The 22,065-nt window shown below is 41.3% G+C and overlaps 1 protein-coding gene across 2 annotated transcripts in view; it reads right to left on the reverse strand.

The window, feature by feature from the left end:
* Nucleotides 1-22,065, reverse strand: part of ADSL (adenylosuccinate lyase) — a 76,055-nt gene that overhangs the window by 48,804 nt on the left and 5,186 nt on the right. For both annotated transcript variants that reach the window (XM_044984532.1, XM_044984531.1), the window contains exons 2-4: nucleotides 12,002-12,205; nucleotides 10,619-10,663; nucleotides 9,751-9,830 (exon numbers count right to left, since the gene is read on the reverse strand). In XM_044984532.1, coding sequence (XP_044840467.1) covers nucleotides 9,751-9,830; nucleotides 10,619-10,663; nucleotides 12,002-12,205 — 329 coding nt within the window. The remainder of the gene's footprint in view (nucleotides 1-9,750; nucleotides 9,831-10,618; nucleotides 10,664-12,001; nucleotides 12,206-22,065) is intronic.

Below are 22,065 nucleotides of genomic sequence, written 5' to 3' on the forward strand. Positions count from 1 at the left end.
CCCAGGTCAATCTATTCCAAATACACCTCTACCCCAATATAACACTGTCCTCAGGAGCAAAAAAAAAATCTTACTGCGTTATAGGTGAAACTGCGTTATATCAAACTTGCTTTGATCCGCCGGAGTGCACAGCCCAGCCCCGCCCCACCCCGGAGCGCTGCTTTACCGCGTTATATCCAAATTCATGTTATATCGGGTCACATTATATTGGGGTAGAGGTGTATTACAAACAATAGATAACTGTGGTAAATTCTCTGGCTACAGGATTAATTGGGTAAGTCAGAAGCAATGAAGACCTCATTAGATCTAGCTGGAAGTAGCTCTCCTATAGGGACATTTAGATGGCATCAGACAAACCTCAGATAGCTTGGCATCTTGTTCCATAAGGAAATTAAAAACATAGTCAAGGTTAACCTAGCCCATTAATCATGCAGTCAGCAAATGATTTAAACAGATGGAAGGCACTATCCCTCTCCCTTTGGGAGGGTGGTGTGTGTGGGGGGGGGGGGGGGAGAAAATGAATGTCCTTCCGAGGATACTTTTTATTCTGAATTCCCCGTTCCCTCCATATTCTTTTTATTTTACTGAAATCAACAACATGTTCAGGTCTTTCTTGTAGGTGCTGGTAACAAGCCCAGAACATCCTTACAAAGATTACAGCCCCCTGTCAATACAGGTTGGTTTAGATTTCCCAACTTTACACTTTGTGATAAGGCAATAATTTTTAGCCAAGCAGCACAGTGGCTCGTTCTTCATGCTGTACAGCCCCAGACTGGCTCCAGCTGGAGGCAGAATTGGTTGCTCCTTTACCCCTTTCCAATGTGGTGCACTTGGATTACTACAGATTCCCTAAAAAGCAATTACCAACTGTTGTGGCAGCCAGAAATACTCGGCATGCTATTTCGAAATTTAAAGAGCACCCCCCTTCTACATACCAAGGCCTCTATCTGAAGTAACTTGAAACTCTGTATAAAAAGGCAATCCCATAATTTGGCCAGATAGGATTAGGAAAGGGATTTTGATCATCAATCAATTTATTGAAAATGATACTTTCCTCCATTTTACAATATTAAAAGGACGTTTCGGTCTAGAGATTAAGACGTGGCAATGTAGCCAACTCAAAAATGCCATCTCCCACCAGTTTGGCCCCAATGCCTGAGCTACCCTGACCCACCTGAACTGCTTTAATTTCTCCAATTATTATCCAGATTGCCAAGACTTATGGCAACATTATATATACACTTGGCTAGTAAATTTGAACTAAACATGGATTCCCTAAAAAAGAAATGGAAGGAGGAACTATACCAATTAGTCTCTGCTAATGGAAACAAATTTTAGCCAGTGCTCTGAACTGCTCTTTGAACCTCCATTTAAGATTAATCCAGCAGAAAAGGGTGGCAGCAGTGGACCTCCCTCTCACTGTTCAAAACAGATGCTGCTAAATCAGACAAACGTTGGCACTGTAATTCATCAGATAACTTAACCCATATACTCTGGGAATGCTCCTATCCCTGTATGTTTTGGGAGAACTGAACTGCAGAGTTAATTTTTTCCTATTAAATACAATTGTGTTCCAAGCGAAACATGTAGTACTACAAAAATGGAAATCCAAAAAGCATCCAATAATTAAAGACTAGAGCACAGACATAATAAGCTTGGCGACCCCAAAAAAAATTGTATACTGTAACAGAAATACCCAAGAAAAAATTCTCAGATATGGGATGCTTTCCTGTATCTGAATGATCCTATTAACTACATAGGCCCCCCTCCTCACCATCTCTATCCCCTTCTTCTGAATTTTGCTTCTATTCTTTACCTTATTTTAATAATTTTACTTTAACTAGTTGGATTTTTATAAACAAAGTTGTTTTTATAAACTGTGTAATACAAATGATTAATAATTTAATTGTTCAGATTATATACAATTAAATATTTTAGGTAATAGTTAAGATTAGGTAGCAAATGGTTAAAATATTATGACAAGTTATTTTTATAGTTTGTATGTTTTTCTGTGTGTGGATATGTTTAAAATTTAATAAAAACAGTTAATAGAAAACAACTTAAAATGTACATCTTGACTAAGTGACAACTAAGAATATGATCACTTGCAACAGGAATTTGAAGGTAGCAGACAGCAAGGAAGAAGAATGGTTCACTGTAAGCACAAGATGGCATGAATTGGATTAATTGAATTCAACTGACCCAAGAGGAAATTCAGGAGGCTATCAGGAGACATTTCCTAACTGCAAGGCCTATTAGATCACTCTTTGGAAATTACTGAAACTCCACTGCTTGTGACATTTAAAACTAGCCAAGGTAGTGGTATGGAGAATAAACTGTATGGAGAAATCTTGCATTAGCTGAGGAAGAGGGCAGACAAGATGTAACTTAATAGGTTTCCTCCCCAGCCCTCCCAAGAATCTTCTCAGTTCCATGATTCTGTCTTCCATTCACAATAAGTTACTTGAACACAGAAATTTGATCTACTTTTAAATACTGTTGTACTGATGGTGATATATACTTAAGTCCACCTATCCACTGAATTCTCCATTTCTTGTGACAATTTCCAGAAGATTTAAAAAAAATAAAATAAAAAAAATATTGAGTGCTCCCCACGCTGGATCTGTGGCAATGGTTCAGTAACTATTTCCAGGACTATGCTTGATATCAACACCACAAACACAACTTAAGCTGAGCAAAAACAAGAGACTGGGGGTTGATAGGAGAGGGGGATGAAGTCACACTGGCACTTTCCTAGTTCTGATGTTCAAGGACAGCGATGACCTACAGGCTACTGCAGAGCTCAGTGATCTTCCAAACAGAGCAGTTAGATGATTAGCTTCTTTTAATCAAGAAGGGTTAGGGTACACACAAAATTTGGGTTGGAATGGATTACCATGATTAAATACTTGTTTAATGTGTATATAAAAACACACTCATCAGTCTCTGAGCACATATACAATACTTAAGTGATCCACATCTCTTGTTAACTAGCGTTAACATTAAGACTCCCATGAAATAAGCTAAGTATATGCATCCTTCAGTCACATTTTTTCCAGGCAACAGCTCTTTCACAACAGCTTGGGGGAAAAAAAATAATCAAAGTTTTAGATCTGTCATGATCAAGAACAAAAATAGAGCTCAGTCTGAAAAGATCAGATTTCCTATTGCAGCATCTGAGATATCTTCAATTACCCATTTCCTCGGCAGCAGTAAAGAATACACAGCTTTTTGTGCTCCTCTGACAATACGCAAGGGAGAAAGAGGCAGCACTAGGATTTTAGTTAAATAAATTCTGCTGACTGGCCTCACTGGCTTGTTTATTTCCATCTATGTACCCTGACTGAGACTTCGTGTGAGAAGTTCTCCTCAGGGCATCCTAAACCTCTCACTTACTGAGGCAGAGAAATAACACAATGGCAGTTTAAACTGTGTCAGCTCCCGGCCACACCAGTCTGCCCCCCTCACCAGCAGACTCCAGGAGAGACTGCCAGTCTTAATCTCTTTGCAGTAACATTCAGTAAACCCCAGTTCCCCAGAGATCTGTCTCTGCAGTGTCCAGTTCATTCTCACTAGCCACTCACAGAAATGATTTAGTTTGCTTCCTTCAAAGAGATAGCTTACACACTAGCACTCACCAAACACACATTCTTTACCTTAATATGACAGCACTGAGGTATTCTTAGTTTTACTATAAACTAACTTTATTAATAAATAGAACAGAGATTTAAGTGATACTAAGCAGAGAAAACAAGGAAATGGTTACAAACAAAACAAAACATGCTTTTCAGTGCCCAAGATTTAGCAAGCTATAATCTTTGTCTAAACAGCTTTCTCACTTACATCAAGCTACCAGCATCTCCAGCCCTTTCGGCAGGAGGAAGCAAAGTTAACAGAATCAGAGACTGTTATCCCCTTTGTTCCCTATGTGATGGATAAATGTCTTTTTGCTCTCCTTATATTTCCCAAAGTCTATGGTTGTTGCCTGAAGAGCCAAGAAACCTTCCAGGGGGTTCAGACTCATGTGTCCCTTGATGTGCTCACCACACTGTGTCCTCCACCACTTGTTAACTTGATTGCTTTGTTTACCTTATATGTAAATGTACTTGCTTTGTCATCTGCCTGTAATCAAGTCAGGCAGAACCACATTCCTTTGTCTAAGGCAGGTTTGTTTATTTACTGCTTCCAAAACATATTTCAATAACTTATTTCCAGCATACATATATAACTCTCTATGCACAAACCGTACGTACGTTGCACAATTGTATTCATGACCGGGGTGTCACCAGTTTTTACATGATACCTTAAAAGACACTGTGGCTAAATATTCTGACCACAGTGTGTTGAGTGTGTCCTTTGTCAGTTAGCATAAAGGGGCTCTTAGGGTCACACTTGGATCGATGCTTTCTTCACTCTTCTTCAGGAGTGATTTCCTATGCAACAAGGACATTAGATCTGGGTACGAAGTGTCATAATCTTCCCAGTCTCGGCTGTCTCACACCACTTTCACTAGTGGAAAAATAAGATTTAAATCAAGGCCCATAGTGTAAAGTCCTAAGAGTTAACAACTGCCATCCCTGGCAGCAGCAGATTAACCCACATCTCCAGAAACATTCTTGTCCAGGTCTTGATTCCTTTTCAATGAACCATATTCTCAAGAGCAACAGAGAGATACTGACATTATAGAACAATCCAGTCTCCTGACCGTAGCCAGTGACAGATGTACCACAGAAAAGGGATAAGCCTTCCATGATACAGAATGTTGTGCAAACTTACAACATGGGAGAAATATTTCCTGATTCCTGCTAGTGATCTCTTTATGCCCTAAAACAGGGTGCACTGATTTAAATCAGCAATTTAAGTCACCAAGTAGAAAGCCTCAATTTAAATTATCAACTTTAATCAACTTTTTCATTTGTACGTCTATTATTTTCTAAAGAAAGGTGCATTCTCATTGGTTGATATAACTTAAAACATGTTGATTTACAACTAAATAGAGCCTTTACACTATGTTCAGTACGTCTTTTTGCTACCTAGGAGTGTACACTATAACTATATATGTTTATTTAAGCAAAACAAATATTTTCAGATTCTTATTATACATCTTTAGTATGTTAGAAAATAGTAAATGATATATTGCTTATTTACTAGATGCTTAACTTTTTGCTCATGATTTGTGTCAAGCTGCATTAGGATGGTAACTGGTTTAATTAAACAAACAGCATACAAAATTTAAATAAATAAAACTTTAAATGTTTTGAATACATAAACTTCTCTTATCTCTTATTACAACCAAATGAGGTATTAAAGAAATAGAGGGATTAATTGTAGCCAGTGAATTAAGCTGAGTATTTCAAGTCAGCCTGGGAAAGTTTTCAAATATACCGAAGTATAAGTGACTGGAGCTTAAATTACTTCTCGCCTTAGGCCTTGTCTACACTACACAGTTTTGTTGAGAAAAGTCAGCTTTTGATGACAAAACAGTGGATGTGTACACACCAAAATGCTCCTCCCACCAATGTAACTCCCCTGCTATGCTGACATAATAAAACTACCTCAACTAGAGGCTTATGTAGATATAGTTAAGTCGGTGTAGTTAAGGTGATGCAGTGTCTGCATTCCTTAGATCAGCTGTTAGCTGTCATTCTTGTCAATTTCACTGCGGAGCCCCAGGTGGCTTTCCCCCTGCTCCCAGCGGAGAATGGGGAGGTGAGAAGTCCCCAGCAGCTTCCCTCCCATTCCTGGTGAGGAACGGGGAGGCGGCAGCCTGTCTGGAGCCTGTGGGGTAGCCAGGCTCCCGGCACAGAGCTGCCAGTGGAGATGAGAGACCAGGCTCTCAGATCCCCACAATGCCCCTCTTACGTCGGTGGAACTGCTCCTGTGAAGACGCGCACCACCGATCCAAGAAGGGTAGTGTGGACATCAGCCATCTCAGTAATTAATGAGGTGGTTGTACGTCAACCTAACATAGGTCGACTTATCTTTGTAGTGTAGACATAGCCTAAGTGTCTTGAAAATGAGACAATCTGCTAAATTACTTAGACTGTCCTTCAAACTTTTTTTTTAAAACTAGTAAATTTTATGCCTTCCCTCCTCATTTTTATTCCTAGACTGGAAGAGAAAGACCATTTTTTCTTCTGCTTTTTCAATTCCCAATCAATTTCAACTTTGAATGAATCAGTCCAAATGAAGAACATATTCTCTCTGTGCCTGCAAAAGAGGCTACTGGTGTCAAAAGCTGGTTTAGCACTTCAGCAAACTCTGGTTCCAGGTGCTTAGCTAATGCCTTCCACCAGTTCAGTTGTGTGACTTTCTTTAAAACATCATCAAACGTGTACTGCTTGAATGGTTCACTTCCAGCCCTGAAATGTATTACGGTTGGCAAGATTGATGGGTGATTATTCAATGCTCATGTCATAGCAGCAGCATCTTCTTCAGCAGCTTGGCATCTACCTGGTACTTTTGGCTGAGAATACTGGCAAGAAAATGAGGTGGAGTAAGTGCTTGATTCATTCAATTATTTACTGCCTAAAATTTAATTTTGGTGCTGGGAATTTCTTTTTTCAATATCTCAAATCTCTTTCCAATTTTAACAGCATTAGCAATTCAGCAGCAATCTTTCTGTAGTTTGTCCAAGGCTATGAAAATAGGTTTCAGTATATTTATCATATCTTCTACATTTCCTTTTAGTCCGATGTTGAATACTCTGGCTGTGAGAGTTCCATTTATTTTGTCTCAATTTTCTTCACAAATTTTCTTCAGAATAGGCTAGTTCTAAATAAACAGCTCAAAACAGTCAACCACTGACTTCCACCATACATCTTGAGGGAGAATTAGTTTAAATGCTTCTATTCTCTTCAGCGAAGCTGGAGGAAGGGGGTTGTTATGGAAGCATTTTGCAACTTTAACTACTTTTTCCTTTATTCCTGCAGTTGTACTCAACTCTTTAGCTAAAAGATGCATCAAATGAGCACTGCACACCCATACGTTGTAAGTTTCAGGTTCCCATCACTATCTTCTAGATTTATTCTCATCTTTGCTACATTTGCCTCATTGCCTGTGACAAAGCTACATACCTGACACTTGAATTTTTGTTCATATTTGATATAGCTTTTACTGCCAGTTCTTTTAAGTATTCTGCTGCATGGGCATTTCCTGTTGTATCAATTGTTTCTGTAAGAGACAACCTCATCTCTGTTATCACACAAGCACATATTATTGGAGCACTGTGAATGCTGTTCCACACATCAGGACTTAGATTAACGAATTTCCCCATCAATGTGTTTTGCACACTTCAATTTCCTTCTCACAACAACCTTTCAGCAATGTCTGCTCTATAGATGGAGTGTTCCATATCTATAACGATTGACCCATGGCAATGAAATATTTGTTCTGAACAACAAGAAAGGGAGAACTGTGCAATCTTTTCATTTATGGAGTTTTCCTGGAATTTGCTGGTCCTGATTGCAATTCATGCCTTTCTTAACTGGATTATGATGAAGAAAGCTTGTTTTGATGCAGTTAATTTACTGTCTGAAGTATGTTTAGTTGCAGTACTGCTGGTGGTATCAGCAGATGACTGACGTTGCGGACATAGCAGATGATGGACATTCACAACTCCTTATGTCTAAGCAGGGACCCTGCAACAAAAGGTAAAAAAATCTCCCTCAGTCACTGGTTATTACTCAGGGCACTGCTTTAAAAAGATTGTAAATGAAAGATCTTCTCCTATTGCAGCTGACTGTACCACTGTTTAAATGGTATTTATTTCTAAACTCAGTTTTATAGGGCAAACAATTAGGAAATTATAAGGATAATCTTAATCTATTTAAACCCTTATCTCTAGCAACATACCGAACAACTTGGGGGGGGGAACATATTTTAAATGTTAAAATTCATAAATGACTAATAAAACTTTACTTTTAAAGAGGACATCTTCACCTACGATATTTGATTATACGGAGCAATAAAAATCATTTCTCAAGTCCAGTAGTAATAGTAAAAATGTAATTGAGAAAACACTCCCACAACAAACTAACATATCAATTACATTTTGAACAAACATTTTGAAATTCATAAGTAATCCCCCAAAACCACAAATTTATGACAATAATCTAAGTTATCATTATTAGCATAGTGAGACATGGAAGGCAGCCCATAGAAATGGTGCAAAAATAAGTTTACTAACCAGCTGATCCAGATTGTTCAGGCACTTCATCTTCAAAGTCACTGTCTTCTGAGAAGCAATTTTCATAATGTTGTTTCATTCTGGCAACCAGGCCTTGCATCTCTGTTGCACCATTCACTGTTGCCATGAGTTACTTTACCCAGAGGCACAGGAATTTCTTGAATATATTCCCAAATAGGTTTTTTTTTTTTACAACTTGCAGCCATGGTAGTTTTTTCCCCTCCAGTTCCTAGGTGTTGAAATCAACACTAGAAGCTACATTCTAAAGAATGTTGCCCCTTCTTCCCAGTGTCCTGCTTTGACAAGTGTTGCACCTTTCTGGCTGCATACTCTGCTCCTTCTCTCTTGTTACATATCTCCCCTACCCCACTCCTACCCCAGAAAAACAAAAGAACTAACAACAATCTAAGACTTCTGGTAACATAACACATGTGCCTGTTGCACTGCGGTGTTTTATTTGTTTAGAGACAGAGGGGGAGGCAGTTGAGAAGTTAATGGATTTCTGTTTGTATCTGTCCATGTGCACATGTAAGAAGAGAGAGCAAGGCCATTTATCTGAAGTGCCCAAAACTGTCCAGGAGCAAGGGCTGGTAGTTATTGGGCAGATCAGTGTTTCTCCATGGGCTGGTGGTTGGAGTATAAATATTCATAGTTTGAGAACAGAGCCAGAGCTCAGGTGGGGAGAAGCTATAAAGTAGGAGCTTGAAACCACCAAGATGGGTTCAGTGGATGAGCCTGATGAGATACATGATGGTGTCTCCTGGAGCCAGTAGTACAGCCCCCAGATCACCCACTGGATCAAGCCCTTAATACAGTACATGTACAGTACATGACATACTTTGCCATATTTATTAACCTCAAAAGTTAAATTTCATCCCCCCCCAATTCTTTCTTTATATAGAGAAGCAGTCTTTAACTCAAAGTTTTTGATAGAGGCTCATGGATTCAGCATATTAAATCTTTTATATTAAAAAGAAAAATAATGTAAACAAAAATCAAAAAATTAGATTTAAATAATTTAAAAAACATTAAAAAAAAGCATTGATTTTTATCCACCCTGCCTTGAAACATGAGAATTGACAGGTCTTGTAATTATAACTGCAGAAGCAAGCATCATTCATATGAAGTCCTCTCTACATTAAGGAATTGAACAGCTGTCAGCAATAGGTTTTCCTGAACTGTTGTTGAAAACAGATTAAGCGACAGTATAGACAGAAAGGGTCACAGGAACTTGGCATCCAAGCACAAGTTTGGTGTAAGTCCCAACCATGCTTTCTGTAACAGTGGTTTTGTACCATTTACATCAGCAGTTACATTGTTTTTAGCACAGTTTCAAAGAGAGCAATTGCTGACAGCTGCGGTTCAGTTGCCTAGTATAAAAGGAGACTTAAGCATCTATCCCTTTTTTCAAACTCACTGCTGCTGGATCTTGAGACATAGGATAGTGAGCTCAACTGATCGGGAGGGGGGGGACGAAAATGTGAGATAAACCCGGCAGCAGGAGCACCCTCCATCTAATGAGTAGACTCTGAAATTAAAGGAAAAGCTCTTGGGCTACTTACTGGTAGTGCGTGAAACCCAGGGTAGGTAAGTCAGCGTACTGCTCAGCAAAATCAGCCAGCCGGCTAATCACCGTGGCGAGCTGATGAGAGTGTGGGATGGGACAAAACAGGCAGAGAGTCAGAAAAGGAATTGCAGTGTAGAGAGAAGTTACAAGCCAACCTTGAACTGTCTTGGTACAGTGCTGACACATGCTTAAGCATGATAGCAGTGGGAAATGGATTAAAAAGCATATAACACCTTAACTGGATCAATTTCTACAGCCACTAGGAGGCTTCACATTTATTTGTCACTTGAGGCTGCATGCACAAGTTTTGCTCCCTATAAAACTTAGGCACACAGGAATGGTCACACCAGATTGAATCACTAGCCAGTCTAGTCTGTTTACCACCTCCACCAGCACCTGCTGGGTGAGTGGTTAACCATTTAGTTCTCTCTTTTCAGGACTGGGACAAGTAAAACGAAGCCACTTCTGGCACAACAGACCCTCCCACTTCCATACAGCCCCTCAGGAAGCAAGAGGCCTTGGGATAGGCTGGGGAGAGGCAAGAGATCACGTGGAGTTAAGGACTGCTCACCACTCCACAGTAGTCAGCCACTTTATCCTGGGTGTCCAAGTCCCAGAGGAACTCCACCTCACCAGCATCTAGGGTGACCAGATGTCCCGATTTTATAGGGACAGCCCCGATTTTTGGGTCTTTTTCTTATATAGGCTCCTATTACCCCCCACCCCCGTCCAGATTTTTCATACTTGCTGTCTGGTCACCCTACCAGCATCTACCCAGAGACCAACTAGGATAAACATCATTCACCCAGAGGCCATCAGCTGTGTCCACCTGCAAGATGCTGCGCACACGACCTCTCTCTCACCTTGGGCAGCAGCAGGTTGAACCCATCGCGGAGAACAATCAGGTCCTGGAGGAAAGGAGAAAGAAATTTCAGTTCAACTCTGCTTGAGAGCCATCTGCTCACTCCCCTTTCTCATTTGTGGGAGGGAGAGGTTCTAGCCTCTCTGAACACACAGCTGCCATGGATAATTAAACTGTTCTTCCCTCCCAAGGAATCTCTAAGAAAGAGCCTCTCCATTTCTCATCCTAAAACTCTCTCTTTCCTGAATCAAAATGCTGTATCAGGGGGACCTTCTTTAAGCCAAGGAGGACTGGATATTTGTCCCATCAATGTCATTGCTTCTATATCAGCCAGAACAGGTCCTGCAGAGCAACATGAATCCTGTTCAAACCCTCTTGGGTGGAAATCATGCTTTTGTAGAGTTCCCAGTGCCCCAAGGGGATGGGACTAAATCCTAATAGCCCCACATGGAAGTGCAGGCACTGCTTGCCACAGATCTACAGTTTCAAGACTTCACTTCAAAAAGGCTGGCTGGCCCGGTAGAGCTTTCCTTTACCCTTCTCTGGTGCAATCAAATATAGCTGAGTCCAAATGGCATGGGAAAAGCAGCTGCCAAGCTGCTGAAGTCCAGGCAAAATGCAGGACTGCCACAAGAGAAGAGCAAAAGTGCACTACCAGGTCTCGTCGAACAAAAGGAACAACAGTGGGCGTGATGAGTTTGGGAGGGGTTGGGGAAGACAGCAACATGCTGGGGAATAACACTATTTTGTATTAGTTTTGTACAGACCACCCCCCAACCATGACAGAAGCAAATACTGAAGAGCAGGACATTATGTGTGTGGGGGGGGGAGGGGGGTGTATACAAGATTCTTATCCATTCTATTGACCCTGAATATCTTTTATCCTACTGAAACAATCCAGATTTTCCATACAACAATTGAAAGCTCATGATTTGCAGATGTCAAAAGTGGCCTTGATTTCTCAAATCAGTGAACTGGTGACCAACTGGCATGACCAACAGGTCACGCACACTTTTTTTCTTTGCGCAACTCACATGATTGTGAGTTTCCCTAGTTTAAAGCAACAGATGACACACAAGCGGGGCTTAGTAAGTGCTGTTGTTTGAGGATGGATCTTGCTTCATGCCAAAAAGAGTGCAGCATTGCTCTGCAGCTGTCAGTGTGTTTAGGAGAACTAGAACTCCGGCCAGCACTGACTAAAATAGTCTGTAGTGAGATTGGGACAGGGGGAATTAACTTCAGAAGTAAAATTAAATAAAAAACTTTCAAAAAATTCTATTTGGAGGTTTTATTTTTAAAAGTAAGTTTATTTTAAACTATCAAGAGAGCAGCATTTGGTGGGTTCGGTGCAGCTCTCTGGAGAACAAACTCGGTATTATTTTACCGTGTTATCGCCCACATAGCAGGAAGTGGCTCCAAGATGAATGATAGCAGCAGCTTTTGGACAACAGTGGGCAAAGGTATGCACGTGAGCCATCACATCATGACGCAACCTCTTCTCCTCCTCAGCTGCCATCTTGAAGTCTATGTTATCCAGGTTTGCTTCCATCTCTTGGATTTGCTCATCTGTGATAGGCAGTCCCAGTGACTGAAGGGAAAAAAAAAAGCAAACAAAAAAGCTATCTCCCTCTGACAGAAAGAGCCCAAACCAGGTGGAGACAGAAGCAATACACATTTTAGCCCCATATAACTCCTCTTGGATTATTGTCAATTAGAGATTCTTGTGGGTGAACGGCCACATGATGGGACTACAGTAGCAAATGATTTAGTTCAGGGGTTCTCAAACTTTTTCAATAGGGTAGAGCCTATATATTAGCGTCTCTTGGTCACCATTCCCCTCCGAGCCACAATTACATTAACATCCTTGTGACAACAGCAGCAATTCCGTCCATGGAAAAGCACTTTCAGGAAAGTAATGTATTAGAGTTTCTCTTGACTAAGTTAGTGTCTGGAAAGGAGAAGCACCACCATGTGAACCTGCCAGCAAAACAATGCAGACCATCAGTTGTCCACAGTTTGGGAACCTTTGCTTTATGTAAGTACCAAGCCCTCTATTTTCTGTTGCTTGTAACTTTCTGCATTTTTTTCCTTCATAGACCCCATCTTAGCTCAAAACTAAAATGTCTCAGAAGTTGGGGTAAATCAATTCAGTCACTTGGCTTAGACAAGTGAGGTAAACAGCACACATTTGTCACTTGAAAAAAAAATATTGCTACACTTCCCCTCCCCCCACTTAATTTACATAAAACTGGAGTAGCAGATTTCATACTGGCAAGCAGTTAGTATTCCATGCGGAACAGCCACAAGGCTGTGCTTAAAAAAATATGGAAGTCATTTTGGAGGGACAGCTACTGAAAAAAATTACACTTGTTTGAAAATTTATTTTACCTACTATGTTTTACAAGTAATACCTTAGAATATTATAATTTAAAGATGTATAATTAGGCAGTTAGATTCCTATTCTGTTTGTGTGCATCTTTCATACAGCAACAGGGGAAAATTAAAATGGGAAAATGTAATAAACCACAAGAGTTAGCAGGAATCCACAAAACTGACTAGCTGGCAGTTTGATACCATTCCTTTAAAGTTAAAGGTTTAAAGCACATGCGCATAAGTAACTGTGTGTTTCAATTGTGCAAAAGTGCATGTCCCCCAATCTGAGCTGGCAGACAGTATTTTGCTATATTCCTTATTGTCTGGTCTACACAATTATGCTTTTGTACAAATCTCATAAACATGGAATTGTGCAAGTTATCAAGGTCAAGAAGATAGTTTCTCCTAATTTAACAGTACTTCCATTTTTATGCAAAATGGCACCTGCTGGCACTGTCCTGCAGCTCTCTCCTTTTGGTGAGAGAATTAATGCAACAAAATACACTAAATTCTCAATGTCAGTGCTGGCTTAAACACATCTCAGGATAATCAAAAGATAAGGATTTGAGACCAACAATAACTCAGCTCTACTGCTCAGACACTGTATTTTTAGTTCAGTAGTTTTCAACCTTTCCCATCTGGGACCCAAAATCCATCCACAGATTGGGACTCATCCAAATCCCAAAACTCTTTGGGGCAGCAAAAGATTGTGGACCTGGAGTCACAGCAAGAACTCACAACTGGTTTGCATGGAGGCACTAAACAGAGAAGTTTGGAGTGTTAGGAAGAGTTGCTGGTAGTGGATGATGCTCTGCCTGAGGATGCATCAAGCTCTGCTCCTGGTGAAGGACTGAGAGGAAGGAAAGGACTGCAGTGGGAGAGCTGGGACAGGACAGAAATGGAACGGTGGCAGGGCAGCAGCAGGGAAGGAAGGAAATAACTTGGAATTACTTTAAGTCAAAGTTGCGGAAACTGTTTGAAGCCTGCATCCCAAAAAGGGGACAAAATTCGTAAGGAAGGGATGCAAACCAAGATGGATGAGCAAGGATCTCAAACAGATTAGGAGACAGCAGAAGCCTATAAGAATGGAAGATGGGATGGATCAGCAGGGAAAGATACCTGCTGGAGGTCAGAAAGTATAGAGAAAAAGTGAGAACTACCAAAGACAAGCAGAATTGGACCTTGTAAAGGAAATTAAACCTACAGTAAAAGGTTCTATAGCCATATAAATAAAAAGAAAACAAATAAAGAAGTGGGACTGGCTAAACACTGAGGATGGGGTGGAGATTAAAGATAATCTAGGCATGGCCCAACACAATACTTTGCCTCAGTTTTTAATAAGGGTAATGAGGATGTTAGGAGTAGTAGCAGGGTGACTAATGGAAATGAGGACATGGAAGTAGAAATTGCCACATCTCAGGTGGAAGTCAAACCCAAACAATTTAATGAGACTAAACTGAGGGGCCCGGATAATCTCCATCCAAGAATATTTAAGGAACTGGCACACAAAATTAAACCCAATAGCAAGAATTTGTAATGAATCTATAAACTCGGGAGTTGTACCCTGTGACTGGAGAACTGCTAATAAAGTACCTATTTTTAAGAAAGGGGAAAATATGACCAGGAAACTACCGGCCTGTTAGTTTAGCCTCAATTGTATGCAAGGTTTTGGAACAAATTTTGAAAGACAAAGTAGCTAAGGACATAGCGGTAAATGGCAGTTGGGATAAAATACAACATGGTTTTACAAAAGGTAGATCATGCCAGACCAACCTGATCTCTAAGAAGATAATTGATTTTTTTTTTTTTTCGAAAAAGGAACTGCAATAGTTCTAATCTATCTGGATTTCAGTAAATTTTCACCTGGGAAATTATTAGTTAAACTGGAGAAGATGGGGATTAATATGAGAATTGAAAGGTGGATAAGGAACTAACTAAATAGGGAACTACAACAAGTCATATGAAAGGTGAACTGTCAGGCTGGAGTGGATCTCTTCAAGGATCGCTCTTGGGAACAATCTTATTTAACATTTTTATTAATAACATTGGCACAAAAAATGGAAGTGTGCTAATAAAATTTGCAGATGACACAAAGTTTGAAGGAATTGCCAGTATGGAGGAGGACCTGAATATCATACAAGACGACAGCATTTTAAAAGCGGTTTTCTTTCCAGGAGAAGGAAACCAATTGGCTGAAGTGTGATATGGGGATCTAGTATTATTGTACTCAGATAGGAGAGCTGGTGAGACAGAGGGATTTCCTGGAAAACCCATTAGCTAATTACTACCAAAATGGAACTAAAAACAATATGCTTCAGGAAGGGCAATAGAACCTTGAGTATCCAGACCCAACAAGAAAGTCACTTGGCCCCACAGTGCTGTCACCAGCCATATGGCTACATGGCCATAACTCTGCATCATAGCACACAGATAATTCTGTAAGCAATATGATGCAATAATAAGCTAATATCACTGGTGTATTTTACTCTACTAGAGAAGGAACACTGCTATTCAAGTCTCATCTCCAGAAATAGTTATAGGAAAGATCCATCCAACAGACTCCTGTGCTCATAAATATCTGACCCATGTGGAAAAGCCAGTCATGGTATGAGAGCAGAGACAGCCCCACAGAGAGGAGAGAACCGAACCTCAGGAAACAGTTACAATTGCTACAAAAAAAGCACTCAAGATAAGGGCAGTGCCATGTCAAACACTGCTGTTGCACAACCACAAACATCGTGATACCTCTCCCCCATGGCTCTGCAGCAGTACAGATGGTGTCATGGGGAGGTGGACATATGGCAGCTTATGTCGACCTAGCTGTGCATGTCTATATACTTAAATTTTGCTCCCACCAGCATAACTGCTCTGCTATGCCAACTTAACACCACCTCTCCAACCGGTGTAGAGTCAAGATCAATCTAGTTCGGTCAAAGCAGTGTCAGTGTAGACACTGTATTACTTACACCAACTGTTACTGGCCTCCAAGAGCTGTCCCACAATGCCCCACAGTGACTGCTCTAGTCACTGTTGTGAACTCCGCTGCCCAGGGGCTCAATGGACAGGAAGCCACCCAGGGCATTTAAAGCCCTGCCAATTTTTGAAATTCCTTTTACTGGTTGCCTGGCTTGGTGAGCACACCTAGCAGCTCTCCATTGTTGTGTGCAACCACCCATGCCGGCTATACGCTGCAGATGCGCTCCTGGCTGGAGTACACAGGTGTTATTGGATCTCCTGTGTCTGTGGGGAGAAGAGGCTGTGCAGACACAGCTCTGATCTAGCTGTAGAAATGTCGACATCTTCGAGCACATTGCTCAAGGCATGGAGAAAGGCTACGAGAGGGACCACCAGTAGTGGTGCATGAAAACCAAGGAGCTGCAGCAGCCATACCAGAAGATAAAGGAGGCTAACAATTGATCTGGTGCAGAGCCACAGAGCTGACTCTTTTACAAAGAGCTGCATGCCTTCCTCGGTGGAGACCCCAAGAGCTCCATGGATACTTTGGAGGAGCCTAAGTCAGAGGCTCCCCTGCTATGAACAGTGAGGAGGAGATGGTCGAGGAAGAGGAGGAGTCTGGGGGACACACAACTGGAGGTCTCAACTGCCCAGCAAGCCAGGACATGTTTTGATTCCAGCTAGTCCCAACAGTTGAGCATGGGCAAGATTGATGCAGGGGAAGGAGCCTCTGGTAAGTATGCAATTTGCTTTGAAATTACAGAGATGGAACCTGCAAAACAGCAGGACAACTGTTGATTTACTCTTTTTTACTTGTGGTAGAACAGTTAGTGAAACAACCAAGAGAGTTGTGTTGTTATCTGCTTTTCATTCCCCTCCAGAGTTGGGGGGGGGGGGCACACAGAGCAGCTTTTTTATGTGCACTGGGATGTTCCATGGATCCTATGTGGGTCTCTCGATGAAACTTTCATGGAGGTACTCTGCAATCCAATGCTGAAGGTTTACGGGGAGGGACAAATTATTTCTTCCACTGAGGTAGGACACTTTCCCACCCACTCAGCAATTACTTCAACAGGCACCATTGCAGTACACAGACTACCATCATATAGGCCCAGGGGGCACTGAGACTCCAGCAGCAGCTGTTGCTCTCTCTGCCACTGTTATCCTCAGGAATGAAATATCAGCTAAAATCACCCCACCGGTGGAAAATGGTGCCAGTATTCAGTTCCATTGCCCTATACAACCCCACCCCCTTCCTCCTGAGGACCATACTCACCATGGCTGGTGCTGTGACTGGAGAAGTGAAAATGCAGTGCTTACAACTTGTGGAGATCAAAGGGAGTGAGTTCAGTATCCTAAGGTTTGATTTCTGTTGTGAATACACTGACAATGGTACCCCTGTGTATTGTGTCTGCAGCTTCTGGTATTGTGGCCTTCAGAGGCTTTGTCTACACTGGAACTTTATCGACAAAACTTTTGTCGTTTAGGGTGTTGAAAAACAACACCCTCCCGAACGGCAAGTTTTACCGATGGGAACTGCTGCTGTGAACAGCGCTTTGTTGGCAGGAGAGCGACAAAGCTGCTGCCACTCATGGGGGATGGAAGTTTTTTGTTGGCAGGAGAGCTTTCTCCTGCTGACAAACAGCAGCTGCACTGCGCACCTTTTAGAAGCATGGCTGCAGTGGCACAACCGTGACGCTAAAAGTGAGGTAGTGTAGACAAAGCCAGAGTCTCCCCTCCACACCCGCAGAACATCTAGGCCAGATAAGGAGGAAAAAGAAGAGGACTCAGGATAACATGTTCCAGAAGTTGCTGCAAGCCTGTGCTGCATCAGAGAATGAGACCAGGGCCTGAAGGATGACAGCATGGAGAAGGAAAGAGTGGAGAGGAGGAAGGCCCAGGAGTCCAAGCAGGACAAGGAGAGGGAGATGTATCGGGACATAATGGGGCTTCTCAGGCAGCAAACAGAGATGCTGCAGACCCTGGTAGACCTGCAGGTCCAAGAATCCCAGGCTCACCTCCATCTGCAACCCATACACAACTCAATGTTGGGACCACCTTACACCACCCCTCAAGATCCCACATGGCATCAGGGACACGGCACTACCAACTGTGAAAGACATGGTTGGTGTATGTGTACCTGACTGTTCTTTCCCCTTCATAAGTTGTATTACCTTAATTTATTAAGTTCTATAACGTTCTACTTTTTTTCCCCTGGTTCGTCCTGTGGAATAAAATTCTGCTTTCTGGAACATAAATCAACTTTATTAGTTCACAACATATGCTGGCTTGTGCTGAGCATGTCTGACACCCACCAATTTCCTGTTACTTCATTTTGTCACAGAACCTACAATATCATTCTCAGACAATATTACAAGGTGCACTGGCAGTGTTGTATTACTACACACACAGCACTCACTACAAGATTCATACCGGGCTGCAAAAGCGCAAGGCTAGGTAGAGCAACACACACTACTCTGGCCCCCATTAAAATGGTCTTTCAAAGCCTCCCTGAGTCATACAGCTCCGTGCTGAGCTCTTCTTATAGCCCTTGTATCTGGCTGTTCAAATTCAGCAGACAGCAATTCACTCCACCTCCGCCCTCCAGCCTGAGGTAAACTTTTCCCCCTTTGCTTCACAGATATCATGCAGCACACAGCTGGAAGCTATAACCATTGGGATATTTTTCCACTAAGGTCTAATCTTGTAAGTAGACAATCCCTGCGACCCTTCAAACGACTAAAGGCACATTCAACTGTCATTCTGCAGCTACTGAGCCTGAAGCTGAAGCACTCCTAGGTGCTGTCAAGGTGGCTGGTGTATGGTTTCATGAGCCATGTTAGCAAAGGGTAGGCTGGGTCCCTGGGATCATTATTGGCATTTTAACATTCCCAACGGTAGTCTGCTGGTGGGGAAAGAAAGTCTTTGCTTGGAGCTTTCTGAACAGTCCTGTGTCCTTAAAGATCCGCGTTTCCCACACTTCACTCCCCCATCAGTTGTCTTCTGTTATAGGCACCTAACTAGAAATACTGCACAACTCCCATGATGGAGTGCAGAGGAAATTGCTTGTGATTGTCTCTAACAGTCTGCAACTGACCAATGACCGAGCTAACAAGTGCTGAGTGTGGCTGACTCCCACTCCATTTCCAGTCCAGGACTGACATCATAAGGCTGTAACTCCTCAGGAATGTGAACACATGGATAAAAATAACAATCTCCCTCCTTCCAGTGGGGCCAGAATACTCAAGATATCACAGGACACAACTCCTACTCACTGGAAACAAAATTCTATTTTGAGAGGGCAGAAGAAAAAGGGAGAGCTGGCAGAGAGAAAGGAAGACCGGGAAACCCATAAGCACAAGGTTTGGGAGTCCTCCAATTTAAACAAAACATCCTGCAGATATACACTACACAGTAAAAATAACATATTTTAAATCACTTTTTAAAGTAGCACTCGATCATATAACCAAACTGACATTGCGGTACAGTAACACAAGAAGTCAACAGAAGTAAGAGTCTTTAACAGTGTCAATTTAACTAAAATCACATTTGATTAAAAAATAAAAATAATGCACTAAACATAATCTATCCTTGCAGCAGTCATTGCTGACATTCTAAATTAAACTCGCTACTTTCAAGCTTCCTATAGTCTGAAAGAATGCTTAAATTGATTGTGAAATTATTTCATCCAATTTGAAATTAACTGTTTATCGCTGAGTAGCATTATAAATTGACAAACTTAAATAACATTTTTGTTATCTCTGGCAGACATCTCCATTGTGGTACATTATGGTCATCTTTTTAGTGATTCCCTCAGAAAGTGATTCCCTCTTGTTTGTAAGTAGATTTTTACCTTTACTATAGCTTCTCACTGCGTCTAGAGAGCTGACAGGGAGGAAGATGTAAGGTAGGGCAACCTCTGCTACTCTAGGCACTTGTCCCTTCATACCCTTCCAGTAAGCACAAAGATCCAGTGGATCTGGGATGGGCTCATGCCGAGTGTTGCGCAGAAACACAAGCCATTGGTTCACATGGTTCTGGTGAGGAGTGAGCAAAAGGTGGTAGCTTGCTGTACTGATCAGTGTTTTGTTGCATGGCTGGAATCTGCCTGTCGATACACGTCTTTTGCTGGATGGACATCCCAGTGTTTGGAATTTGGTTAAAGCCAAGCTGATGGACAATCTGCATGAAACCTAAGGTATTTCTCTTCTCTCTTATGGAGAAGTCATCCAAGAGTCTTTCAGTTCCAGAAAGCAAGTAAGACCTCCATGTCTTCCATAATATTGAAAGCTGTAGGGAAGTGGGTACCATCAAAGATGGTCAGGGCTGTTATCAGTTTGGGGAAAGCTTCAGATATGAAAGCCATCTTAAGTTTCAGCAAGTCTGATTTCTCCTGACTGCTAAGTAATACCAAAAGGTTGGTGTCAGCCTGTGCTGATGACTTCTCTTCTTTCAAAAAAGTCCTTGTAGAGATCAATGTGATCTGCATGATATTTTACTGCCTGAAACGAGCTATTCCATCTTATATGTCCTGCTTCGGGGGGACCTTCATGGTGTGCACATCATCTTCACTTTCTGGCTGACTTTTTGAAGAAGGCAGATTTCATCCAAGTAATGAAAGATGCCACATCGCTAAAAAAGTGACAATGCACCATGTCTCACTTATCAGATTGATTATCTGACACAGATATGTCACATGTACACTGTTGGGCATGACGCATTTCAGTGCTTCTCTGTATGCTTTGATGCAGTACACTGTATTGTCAGTTACAACTGCCCAAACATCAGTGCGGGTGAACTGGTTCTTATTCATTGACACCAGGACAGACTGTGAGAATGTGGAATGCTTGCAGCTCTCCATGACTAATAGAATCAAATAGTGCTGATCTTCAACATCTGAAAAAAAAAGATGTATTCTGTTGTCATAATTTTTCTACTTGTTTGTTACTGGAGGATTTCATTTAACTTAAAATTCAGTAATGGAAAAAAATCCAGCTTCAAAATCACTATAGTATCATTTAACGTTAAAAAGGTGTTGTTTTTTTTTAAATAAATATATATTATACAGGCATAATAATACAGGTGCACTGCAATACAGAATTTAATTTCCAAATGCATATTAAATATGAAGTGCTTGATAAAATTATTAAATAAGTATTTTTATAGAATAGCTCTAAAATTCTAATGTGGTACTACTTTTCTTTAGGACAATTTTAAGGGGTGATAGCATCCTAAATGTTTTTTCTTAAATTATCTGTACTTTAAATCACAGAAGTGGTTAATCTTTTCAAAATATAAACAAACATTTTCCTAAAGGTCAATACACACCTTATAAAAAATCATCTACTTAAAGGATCAGTCATTATAGTAAAAGGAAAAAAACACCACACTTATGACTATATTTAGCACACTGCTTTCCCGGATATTTGTTGTCTCGTCGATCACCACGGAAATCTTTCCCCCATGGATTTTGGCCAGCAACGCCACCATGTGCTCCTGATAAACACACAGCAAGTTAATCTGCCAATGTGCCGCTTCATTTTCAGACAATTCCCTCTCCCGCATCCCTCCGTCAGTATTTTAAGAGGAAACACTGAAGCGTCGTCATTTCTTCCAACGGGATATCAGCCTCTGCACAGACCACAACAAAATCTTCAACAAACTCCCATCTGGCATCTGCAAATTTCATAGTCTGCAATTGTTCTCTGTAAAGAGTGAGAACCTCAATGATTCTAGTCATATGTGGCACAATTCTTCAGATTTTTTTTGACATTAGATGATCATTGCAGGTATCTTTTTGGGTCCAGTCTATTGTATGTTGATAGCATTTTCAGAAAATCATACTGCCCGATTCACAGATGTCATTAAGGAACTGACTAGCTCTTCCCTTTGGTGTCAGCATGTTGTTTCTTAGCTTTTTGGATGAGCATTTTTCAGTTGTAGAATGCCTTTTAGAGAAGCTAAATCGTGTATTGAACCACGGGGGGGACGGCACTAATAGTAGCAGGCCAGGTGTTGAAGCAACAGTCAGTTAATCTACAGTGGTGGTGAAGGGCGAAAAAGCACTCTCATTTTGTGTGTACATGTGAGTCTTTGAAACTTCCCACACTGTATAAAATT

Source organism: Mauremys mutica, chromosome 1 (genome assembly GCF_020497125.1).
Source record: "Mauremys mutica isolate MM-2020 ecotype Southern chromosome 1, ASM2049712v1, whole genome shotgun sequence".
NCBI classification, from domain to species: domain Eukaryota; kingdom Metazoa; phylum Chordata; order Testudines; family Geoemydidae; genus Mauremys; species Mauremys mutica.